The sequence below is a fragment of the Leptonotus elevatus genome, chromosome 6, assembly GCF_054856555.1.
Source record: "Leptonotus elevatus isolate MCC_2025b chromosome 6, RoL_Lele_1.0, whole genome shotgun sequence".
NCBI classification, from domain to species: domain Eukaryota; kingdom Metazoa; phylum Chordata; class Actinopteri; order Syngnathiformes; family Syngnathidae; genus Leptonotus; species Leptonotus elevatus.
This window is the reverse complement of record NC_141244.1, coordinates 2567368-2579538: the sequence shown is the minus strand read 5'-3', so window position 1 is coordinate 2579538 and position 12171 is coordinate 2567368. Positions and strand designations below refer to the sequence as shown.

At 38.5% G+C, this 12171-nt stretch overlaps 1 protein-coding gene across 6 annotated transcripts in view; it reads left to right on the top strand.

Moving 5' to 3' along the window:
- Positions 1-12171, top strand: part of LOC147171791 (CUB and sushi domain-containing protein 3-like) — a 499351-nt gene that overhangs the window by 199671 nt on the left and 287509 nt on the right. For all 6 annotated transcript variants that reach the window (XR_015095358.1, XM_086078287.1, XM_086078288.1 and 3 more), the window contains exons 19-22: positions 2359-2475; positions 4487-4702; positions 7458-7646; positions 11915-12084. Coding sequence is in view for 5 of the 6 variants with exons in the window: in XM_086078287.1 (XP_085934413.1) it covers positions 2359-2475; positions 4487-4702; positions 7458-7646; positions 11915-12084 (692 nt within the window). In the remaining variant the exon portion in view is untranslated. The remainder of the gene's footprint in view (positions 1-2358; positions 2476-4486; positions 4703-7457; positions 7647-11914; positions 12085-12171) is intronic.

Sequence of the window (12171 nt, the reverse complement as noted above, 5' to 3'; positions counted from 1 at the left end):
CAACCCAGAAAGTTGGGTCAAATTGACCCGTAAAGTGGATCAGTCTATTTTTGATCCATAATTGGTTTACTTTTGATCCAACTGTTTTTAGAGTGTACTTTTCTTTTTAAATGCATGAAAACTATTAAAATACTTGACCTGGAAGAAAAAGGAGCTGTCAATGTTTCCTGGCTCCGCCAATCATATGAAGCGTTACACACGGTCTCCAACAGCTTGTGATTGCCTCTACGGCACGTGATCACATGTCGTGCAATTGGCTAGATTAGAAGAACCCGTAAATATGAGGCAAATGTGCGCTGATAAGAACGCTGCAGGCTGCCAGTGAACAATATGAAACAAGGTTTAGTCATGTCAGCGAGGATTGGACCAGCAACATGGGCAAGTGGTTCTCAGCACCATCAACTCGACTCACGGCATGCCAGAGTCAGTTGGCAGATGGATACCCATTTGTGTTCCATTAACCAATATCTTTCACATTGACGTAGGAGGAAACATCCGGTAAAATACTTTTCACTTCTACTCGTCAAGTATATTTCAGAGCCTGTACTTTTTTACTTTTACTTAAATAATTATTTGAGTGAGTACTTTTACTTTTACAAAAGTTGTTTTACATAAGTAATTGTACAAGTAGAAAATTTCAGTACTTTTCTCACATATCTGGTTGGCAGAGGCTCCAAACCAAGCATATGTTTGTCAACATGCATTCTCCTCCTGAGATAGAACAAGTGTTTTTGTGAACAACTTGGTTAGGGATGTTAACTTGAAAATGAATTATCTCAACTTCAAAGCAAGAACTTAAGCTCTACCCTGTAGCTGCTGTAATTGCTCTCTTAAGGCTGTTTTAACAGTGATGTTTTTGCAAAGTTTAAGAAATGTAAGGGCAAATGTGGTGATTATTGTTACTGTACAAAATGTTAGTGTTGTAACAGATAACACATTTCAGGTATATACTGTAACAAACAAACAAAAATCAACAAAAGAGTTGGGTGTATGTACTTGATCATGTATGAGATTGCTGTGGATGAAATGGCCGGTAAATTACTCCCATGTCTTGGAGCCTATTATTGCTTAGGTGTGAGCCAGACTGGTGCCAAAAGCCTTGGCCTTCTGCCTATAGACCCTTCAAATAGACACTTTGCCAAGTGTACTCATCCACTTTTCATGACTTTATGTAATTTTGGCTTATTAATAAAATATCTGATATAATTTTGTTGGTGGATGAGTCTTGATGTGATGTGCTTGCTGGAGGACCCAAGGGGGGAAGGAGTGAGGACAAGAGAGTTGTGTGCGTGCGTGTGCATGTGTGTGTGTGTGGGGGGGGGGGGGGGGGGTGCGTGTGCGTGTGTGCAACTGTGAGGCCTCAGGCATTGCAGTGATCTTCTAAAACGTCTGACATTCAGTACATTAAAAATATGTACATTCACAGGAGTTATACTTCTAATATTGAGAGAGGCTTCTTGGCATTTGATTGTAATGTCGGGCCAAAGAAAACACAGGCAGAACAGCAAATATGAACAATATGCTCACATGAACAAGGAGGAAAAAAACAAACCAGTCAAACTGCATTCATGTTTATTTTAAACAACACCCTTCATGTTATATGACCTTTTAAGTAAATTACATTTATTGCATGAAAAAAATGCTCATTTAAACAATATCCAATTAAACAAGTTAACCTTCAGATTGATGTAGCATTAACCTCTACACTCACAGAAGCCAATGAGAGTGGATAATTATCCCATCAATTTACTTTCATGAGATTAGAGGTGTTCTTGGTATTATATTATATGTCAATAATCAAAATATATGAGCATCACTTCACCAAGGTGATGTTACTGTTGCAGCTTCTCTTGCTTAATCAGTAAACACTATTGGGTATTTGCCACTGGATGATCTTCATATACTGACTTGAATTAAATGCTGCATTGGGCTAATCTAATTTGTGTGGAAAGACTCCAAAATCCTTGTAAAGTAATGACTGCAATGAAACTGATTTAAGCCATTATGTATGCTTGTGTCAGTTAATTGCCAGTAAATTCAATGCAATATGCTATTTTCTGACCACATTTCAGTTTTTAAGCAATTTATGAAAAATACAATTTGAAGGGTTGCTTAACCAATCAATGATTTATTGTCCGGGAAGAGAGAGGGTTGGGTTGAAACAAGGTAGCGAAAAAAAACATTGTGTTGGCAGAATTACAGGTACTCATAAAATAGTAGGATATGATGTGATGTGACTGAAATGCATTATTCATCCAAATTGCTCCTTTCTCTTCAGGTAAGGGATTTATTGCTTCATTTACAGTTCTCTTCTTTCCCAGTAGCATTTATCATTCATTGTCTTACCTTTTTATTCAGCATCTTGTGGTGGGGATATCAAAGGGCCTGGAGGTGTCATCCTCTCGCCTGGCTACCCTGAGCTGTATCCAAACTCCCTGAACTGTACATGGACTGTCGAGGTTAGCCACGGAAAAGGTTTGTTGTCATCTACACATACGTTGTCACTTTTACATGCAACTAGGCACACATACACTCACTTTCCTGTTATGCTCCAGCAGTCATAGAATATGTCTTTCAGGTCAAATGTAAACTTTGTGCATATAAGATGTAAATAAATTCAAAAAGCTCTGAAGAAGTTGTGGATATTAGTCATAATGGAGAACAAAAAGTTAATTAGATTACAGGCTTCACCAATTAATATATCAATGATTTATAATCACATTTCCTTGGGTATGAAGTAATAAAAAAAAAGAAGAGATATTTAACTTGTAGACATTCTTTGGGCAGATATGCCTCATTTGAGTCCAGTAAAGAATGTCAAGACTGAGTCAGCCAAAATATACACTAGCACTTAGACTGTTGACAGATTGGACCAAGCAGTAGAAGCCAAGAACAGGAAGTTGTGGCTCCTATGTGAAGCTCAACAAAAATTGCTAATCGACTTGAAATTTTTGGTTTATGACTTTTCAAGCTCTCACTGACAAAGGGGGGTTTCGAGAAAGTGCTTCAGTATCTATTTAATTTTTTTCACTTTTTTTCTTGTAAAGATTTACTTAACTTAAGTTTCAATTTTTTTGTGTAGAAATGATCATTGTAGGTTATTGCAACAGAACATATTTATGTGTGTGGTTCTTACAAATAATTACATTACTGCCTTTCTCAATATATTTTATTATTTAGTTTATGTATATAAAAATGGAATGTACTGGTAAACTAGGTGAAGCAAATTCTGCAGAAATTGCATGTGAATGCTGAAATGTTGAAATGAAAAAAATATGTATAAGGAAATGTGGAATCATAAAGGTGTAATGTTGTTGAAAGAGGGAATTATGTCAAATAGTATTGAATTATTTGGAATGATTAAATGATATTTAAATTTATAGATTAAATGAAATCAGAGATATATCTTACTTGAATGGTAGTGATTTAAATGCATGCATTGAATGATGTAGAATGATATTGAACTATATTTATTTATATGGAATTAGGTGAAATAATGTTGGGAAAAAAATTGCAATTTGTGAGTGAAAAACGTGAAATTTTTGATATGTGCAACATTTTGGAATGGTTAAAATTGTTTACAAGGTGAAACGAATGAGTAGAGTGATTTAAATTTCATTTATTATTATTTTTTTTAAATAGCTCCGTATTGTTCATTCGGTAATGTCATCATCATTGCTCTTTTTTTTTTACTTTTTTTTAAAAATAATTTTGTATGTGCGTGCGTGCGTGTGAGTGTGTGTGTGTGTGTGTATTCATTAGTTCACCAAAAACCTATAAAAAAATCTCATACCGTTCACCAAAACCGAACACCGCCGTCAGGAGACCCGAGGAAGGACCAAAGAAAAGAAAGGAAAGTGAAATCCAGCACCAACCAGACACCACCCACCGGGCCAACAACCAGAGTTCTTCACCAACCCCAGAAACATCTAAATTCCAACAAATCAGGGAGACCTCAAGAGACCAAAGGAGACAGACGAAGCAGAGTGCGATCCACAGACACCATGACCTGAGGAAGAAGCAGATTGTGTCTGAGTTTCGATAGATGCTGGTGTGGTGGATCTGGCATGCATGAAAATCTCCACCAAAGAGGGGAGCCGTCGACCCCCGCCAGGACAGAGCAAGCGCAACACCTCAGCGCCAAAGGACGACCCCCGGGCCCCGCCAGGGCCACCGCCCGGAGAGCAAACCCAGGAGCAGGAGCGCCCCCCACCCCAACACGGCCCGCGCCCCCAACCCAACGCAGCAGGGCGGGGCACTGCAGGCCCGCGGCACCCCACCGGTCCACAGCCCCCGCCTCAGCCTAATAAATAGGAATAACATACAGTGTACATATGTTATTCCTTTTCTTTATTGTGTGAAGGCAGAGGCCTCCACACAAAGATAGAGTAACATGCTTTCATCATTCACACAATTATGAGTTAGAACATGTATAAATTGTATTTGCCTATTGATATAAATAACGCACATTATTCTGTCCTTCAAGGTGTGCAATTCACTTTCCACTCCTTCTACCTGGAGGATCACCATGACTATCTTCTGATAACAGAAAATGGCAGCTTCGTTCAGCCACTGGCTCGACTCACTGGCTCAGAGAGGCCAGCTCTGGTCAACGCGGGCCTGTATGGCAACTTCAAAGCACAGCTCCGCTTCATTTCAGACTTTTCCATATCTCTTCAAGGATTCAACATCTCCTTCTCAGGTATGGGAACACATGAGAATTATGTCTGTAGGAGGCAGAAGGGTGGTTCATACTTACCAATGTGCAGCGAACGTTTGTGAGGGTAGGGGATATTGATTTTTGGTCAAGGTTTGTTCAAGATCGCAAAGACATTCGTCAACAGTTTTAATGGTCAAAATTTCCTTGCGACAAGAAAAAACATTCAAACAGTTGGTGAACGTTTTGCTACCGTTTGCAACCTTGAACAAACCTGGACGAACCCTGATGAGAACCTTTGCAAACTTTGGCCCCACAGTGGGATACGGAATGTAGAGCAAGCTGGGTGAGGTTTTAAACCAGGAAGGCAAAACATATAAGTGCAGATTCTTGAAATTTGATGTGTGTAGTGAGTAAGGTTAATATAAATGCTAAATGGTGGTCTGAAGCAAAGTGCAATTTCTGCAGAAATTGTGTGGGATGCTGAAAAGTTAAATGCTATTAGTTGAATGCTAAGATTTGAATGTGTGTAAATTGAAAGATAAATTATCTGAAAATTATTATTTTTTAATTGGTGTTAAATGACAAATGAATAAATAGAAAACTTAAACTACAATCTATCTAAAGTGGGATTTAATCATTTCAGAGAAATTATAATCCATTTCCTGATCCTATAGTCAGTTGGTATCGAACCATCAAATGTACTAAAATGTGGTCCAAGCGGGGTTTGAACCAAGGTTCTCCATGGTGGCAGGCAATTGCTCTCAGCTTTGCCCTAACTTGACTTGTTTAAATTCCCGACTAATGGCATATTTATTTTTAAAAGTGTGATCAATTTCAATGTCTGTCCCATTAAAAATGAATGGGGAAAAGTTGATATTTAACGTTAAATTGTGCGAATACTGTAATGTAGACGATATACTCCCCGGGAGGCGTGCATTTTTAAAGCAAGTTGAAATTTGAAACGGTGTAAATCATAAAGTATAAAATTAAATATTGTCCGGGAGTTGTTACACTGCAAAAAAGTGTGGAGAATAAAAATCACAAAAACATATGTGGGCATCCCCACAATGACAAGATCAAAATGCTAAGCCCCTCTACACCATGTCTAAAGTAACTTGAGGTGCTTGACTGTGCTTCTTGCTGCGGTGCTCGTAGTGATATAATTAAGAAACGACAAGGTCACTCAGGTAGAGACTGTGTGGCTATGATGGGAATGATCATCAAAGCATACCATGTAGGTCACTGTCCTCAGGACTGAGGAGTTGGGCGGGGATTGGGGTTGGGATAGGAATGGAAAAAAAAAACACGTGAGGATACCAAAGACTACGGATTTACAGAGAGGTGGAGATGCATGGGTAAAATGGGGAGGGAGCAGAGGAGGCAGATGGTTATGGAGAGTAAGAACAAATGATGGAGAGAATATGGGAAGAGGAAAAAACTATTGTATATAATAAAGTAGAAGGGCATAAGACGATCTGCATCACGGACATTCTGGGTAAATGTTTTCATGCTGTTCACTGAAGTGAATATCTTATGCGGTTATGAATATTCATGAAATGTAGTTTCTGAGAATGAGTGTGTGTTCTTTATTCCTGTATGCAAGTATTTGTCCTTACATGCTCTCTAATTAGCATCTATAGATTGTCTGGTTAGATTTAATTTTTAACCTTTCATGACCTTTGAAAATGTGCGGTGTTGTCAGGCACCAAGTGTCATGTTTTATTTTTTAGCAGCAGCATCAAAACCAATGGCAAAGCTAAGCAAATTACAGTTATCATCAAATTGACTGTACAGTATAGCGTTTTGTTTTGTTTTTCCAACATACTTCTCGAACTGACAAAGACAAATAATAAACGTTGGTGTCCTTGAAGAGGAACAAGCACTGATGATAAGTTCATAAGCGCTACCAGGGCTGCTCGATTATGGAAAAAAAATATTAATCACAATTATTTTGGTAATAATTGAAATCACGATTATTTTTGGTACAAAACAAGAAAATGTTTAAACTCGGGCTGTCAGGTGATTAAAACGTTTAATCTTCATTAATCACATGACTTCAATAGTTAACTCACTATTAATCGCAAATTTTATATCTGTTGTAAATGTAAATGTAATTTTTTCCTAAGTTATCATACTCTTGTTAACATAAAAGTGGATAAAGATTACTGTAGAAGTACTGATTGTAAAAAAAAAACGAGTGTGATAAGATTTGTGTTGAGGTCATTATCTGCCACTAGATGTCATAATTGCATTTGTAAGACATTGGTGCAGCACAGTGCATTTTTCTTTTCATATTAAGAGCTATCTAAATCTTTAACATGACATTTATTCTGCTAAATTTTGACGTGGACGTGTCTGCTGCGTTGCAACTGGAATTCCCCCAGTACAGGCTTTCCAAATATAAATTGTGCGTTAAAAACAAATTGTGGCATTAATTTTATTTTTTTTATTAACTCAAAATTAACACACTAATTTTGACACTTCTAGTTTAAACATTCTTTTAAACACTATAATTATGCAAGTTCATTTTGGATTAAACACATTTTTTAAATTTGTTATTTAAAATTAAAAAAGGTGCAAGTATTTAAATGTAAACAACTCAACTCAAAATTAGCGTTAATAATCTTTTTTTACGATTATGCTGATTTTGTGAATGTGGAGGGTAATAATTGAAATTGTAATTTAATTGTGATTAATTGCACAGCCTACAGCCAGCGCTACTAATAGAAACACAATAAATGATAACATTAGAACATTCTATTTGTTACAAATGAATTTGGAATGTCATGATTTCCAGAGTATGACCTTGAGCCCTGCCAGGACCCTGGGACACCTCACTTTGGCTGGCATGCAGGCTCGGGGTTTGGCATTGGCGACACCCTTTTGTTCCATTGCAACACTGGTTATCGACTGCAGGGGGCAAACGAGATTGTATGCCTGGGAGGTGGTCGCCGTATGTGGAGTGCCCCTCTGCCAAGGTGTGTGGGTACGTTGCATTTATTGTTTCCTCTCCTGTTGTCCCAATTTTGTACAGTGCATTGCTGTGTCTCCACTCTTTGCCAGTATTAGCATGTTATAGATTTGACAGAAATATTTTATCTTATTTGATAGATTTTGAGGTACTCTTGGTAAAAACAGTAATACGATTAAACAAAATACATTAGGTCTCAAATATAGCATCATCCTCCGCCATGCACGCACGCACACACACACACACACACACACAACATAGGCTCTCAATAATAGCTGACTCTTGAGATACTGCGCTCACATTTCATAGCAAAGGCATTTTGTCATTTGCTGTCTCATCACGCCCTGAATTATTTTGCGTGAAATGCGATGGCAAAGTCTGATTCCTGGCTCCCCAGTTAAGTGCTGAGAGTGCAATGAACTTATACATTGTACATGACTGTGCTGTAAACAATGGGAAACATCAGTGGAGGGCTTCTTCTGAATTTTCCTTGTTTAATTGGCTTCATACTTTGAAATATTCATGTTTTATTGAAGGACACAATTGACATTTGCTGGTTGGTTTGAAAATAGCAAAAATGAAGATCCCCATAAATTTTTGATTACTTTCCTTCCCAGGTCTTCAATCAGAATGGTTAAGTTAGCAAAGTAATTATTCACTCATTTGCATTGGCATCAAACAATTTCAGCCGAATGTAAGAAAGAAAGAAATAAGTTTTTATATGATTGGTTTAAAAATTAGAATAACATTTCACAATGTGCCAGTGCCCAGTGATGATTCCTCCTATGTTACTAAAACAAACACAAGGAGAAACACAGCTCACAAAATATGAGTCTCCAAAACAACAAAGCAAATTAAGCACTTTGAATCAGATATGTAGCAACCATGCCACATCATTGTAACCATAATCAAAAGATGACATTAATGTTATTACAAAGATAATTAATAATGCAAAGTTTTGATTGACAATTGAGTTTATCAATATGTGATGTATTGTAGTAGCCAGAGATGGACTGGGAACAAAATTCAGCCAGAGAAAATATTCGACATCCAGAGATTACGATCGTTTGTTGCCGGGGGAAGGAAGTGTGTATGCCTACATGGAATGCAAAATTCCCGATTGCCTGGAAGTAGCGATATACAACTCACTCTGAGATGTGTTTTGAAACAGTATTTTGGTTACTCCATTTAGCGAGCGATACCACGGCCATTGTACAATGCGTTATTGCAAAGAACCTCCAAAAGTAACTGACCTGTACAGTGCTTACTACTTACCTATAATACTGTCGCTGCCAGTGACAAGTATACTTGTCAATTAAAACAATTTTCAACGGGGACAGGTAGGCGAGAATCTGATTCTGCTCCACTGTAAATTTCAAACTTGGAAGCTACTGATGCATAACCACCAGTAGATGACATAATTGCTCCATTTTATACGAGACAGACAGACAGACAGACTCACTCACTCACTCACTCACTCACTCACTCACTCACTCACTCACTCACTCACTCACTCACTCACTCACTGGCTGCATTTTGTGCAACCTACATTTTTCTACTGTTGTTAAAAGAACAGAAAAAGGCAAAAAAGAAAAATGTAATGAAATCCAAACGCTACGATGCAATATTATCACGCTATGAACTTCACGATAGAATATATATCATTATGTTGTGGGGAGATTAGTGAAATAAAGAATGGTCACGATACTGTAAATTGTTAAAAAAAATAAAAGAAGAAAAGATCACATATTGAAAAAAAAAAGCACTATATTGTGTTTTTGTACATAACAGCAGTGACAAAGAAATAGAGTTGGCCAATCATCTTAGGCCGCGTTCACACTGCAGCTCAATTCCGATTTTTTACAGTACAGTATCTGATTTTTTTTTCATGCTGTGTGAACGGTACAATTCAAATTTTTTCACACCCGACCTGAGCCTCTTTCGTATGTGGATATAAATTGAATATGTATGCAATGCGTCTGCATTGTGAATGCTCATCGCATGCATCCGATTCATACGTCATCAAAAGCCTAATATGCGCTCTGCGCAGGCGGGAGAGAGTGCTTGGAAGGGAGACTACTGACACGTCTGTGAATATATACAAAGCTGTTTTGATTAACAGTGTTACATTTTTATTTGTCTTTAATTTAATCACACTTGAAACATGAAGCATAAAGTTGACATGTGTGGCAATAGTAGAAATTCAGCCATGCAGACGGTTCATCACGTACGGTGATGACGCAATGTAATTTTCGGTAGACTTCTTAATGAAAAGATGAGGTCGAGGAGTCATTTCCCCCAAATTACCAATTCCAACCTCACTACTCTGGCGACATTAGATGAAAAAATAAGTCAGACGGATTTATGTTGCTGTTTGTAAACAGCACATGGAAGCCGATGACAGCAGCCAACCAGGAACAAGCGTGAAAACAGTCCACCAACCAGGAGTGCGGGCGTGAATTTGCATAATGTTTGCAGACAAGACAAATGAATTGAACTCCTAACACGTACGCGAAACGAGTCCACCAGTTCACCAATATGTAGCGTGCGTTGGCACAGTTAAATTTGCATATGACACTGCTAAAAGTCGCTTGCCTCAGTGGCTTGGCTGATGGTAAAACGTTGCGAGACAGGACAATATTTACTTACGTGAACATCACAATGTGACGTTGTTTTGGGTGTACGTCACTTGACGCGTGCTCTTTTCGCATGCGAGTTGCATCACGGGTGTGTTGCATTCACGTTAAATGTCACATTTGTTTTTGTAATGTGAACGGTACATAAAAAGATCGGATTTAACAAAAAATCCGAATTGGGCATTTCGCCCTGCAGTGTGAACGTAGCTTTATTGTCATTTGATCCTATTGTCTCAGTGGCGCAAAGCATCATGGTCTATGTAGTTGACAATGTGTGAATGTGTTCGGCTGCTGCTGGCATGTTCCCCTTCATCTGATGATTAACAGGGGGCTCTTATGCTACATTCACACCAACAGCGGGGGAGGTGTTCTGGAATGCTTCCTTCGCTAGCCAGCGTTTCACCACATAGATGCCGCTCATTCCCGCACAATGGAGAGGAGGAGGCGTGTTGCTTGGTGAACAACTACTACTGCCGGGGCTCTATTGTCTCCAGCAGCGCCTTTTTTTGTTAGGTACATTTTTACTTCCGCTTAATCCAGCGGCCAGTGGTAGCGCTAAATAGCTTTAGCTAATGCATGCTAAACACTATTGCTACCTCGGTCCAACAAGTAATACACTTACCAGCATCCAGTATGCTACTTCCTTGTTCACCATTTGGTCCTGGCTGGCCATGTTGTTGGGCTCCGTGTGACCACAGACAGGATGTTGTGTGTGACGTGGCCCATACTCGAGGCCGATTGGCTGCTGCGAGGCAAAGTGCAAAGAAAGTTCAAATTTTTCAAGCCGAAAGTGCGTATTTTCACCTCGCCGCACCACCTCCCACCACTTTAAACGCGTCCTGCACGCCGCCCCACTCCCTTTAGCACCGTTCCGCGCGAAGTACATTGACTACAATGCTATTGCGCCGCCGGAAACGCCTCCCCTGCTGTTGGTGTGAATGTAGCATTAAACGTACATGGTCAAAATATACCTAATAAAAATTAAGCTGCACTAATTAACCTCGAACTGCACAAAAAACAAACAGTTTTAACCAATGTGGTGCTATTAATATTGCAGCAACGATATTATGGCAATTTTAATATCGCAATATCACAATATTTCCATTTTCGTGACATTCCTACAATTCTGTCATTTGGCAGATTTGTTGTCTGTATATATATAATTATTGAACACAATATGTGGATAATATGTGGGTATTGAAAATATTGAAATTTTCTAAAATGGCTGGCAGTGAGTGAGTAGAATACTTGACTCATTGAGCCATTTTCATCAGTAAGAAGACAATATTTTGTCCAGAATTAATTTGATAAATTCATTATTTTTCATGTACAATTAATACCTTTAAAAACACATTTTCCCCCTTGCTGTTGACTGAAGATGGCATCATGTGTGCCATGGAAATAGGTAATGACCACTCAGGGTTCACCTGTTTTCTGGGTTTAGTCAGCAAACTGAGCCATGATTTTACCAAGTGGTAAAATGTGTTTTTAAAGGTATTAATTGTTCATGAAAAATAATAAGGTTATCACATTTATTATATACAAAATATTATCTTCTTACTGTTGAAAAAGGCACAATGAGTCAAGTATCCCTTTAAGTTACCGGACTTCTATTTTTGATGTAATTATGTGTTTGTTTTTCTTCAGCCGAGTGTGGATCAACAGTCTCCAAAAATGAGGGTGATCTTTTGTCGCCAAACTATCCATTGCCATATGACAACAGCCACGAATGTGTGTACAGTATTCACGTACAAAGAGGCAAAGGCATCAACATCACCGCCAGCACCTTTCAACTTGCACAAGGTGACATCTTCAAGGTATGGCTGCTCTGTTTCGACAAACACAGAAAAAAACCTTATCTGATCTATGTCATTTTCAAAGTGAATGACACAGTTGTGGAGCTT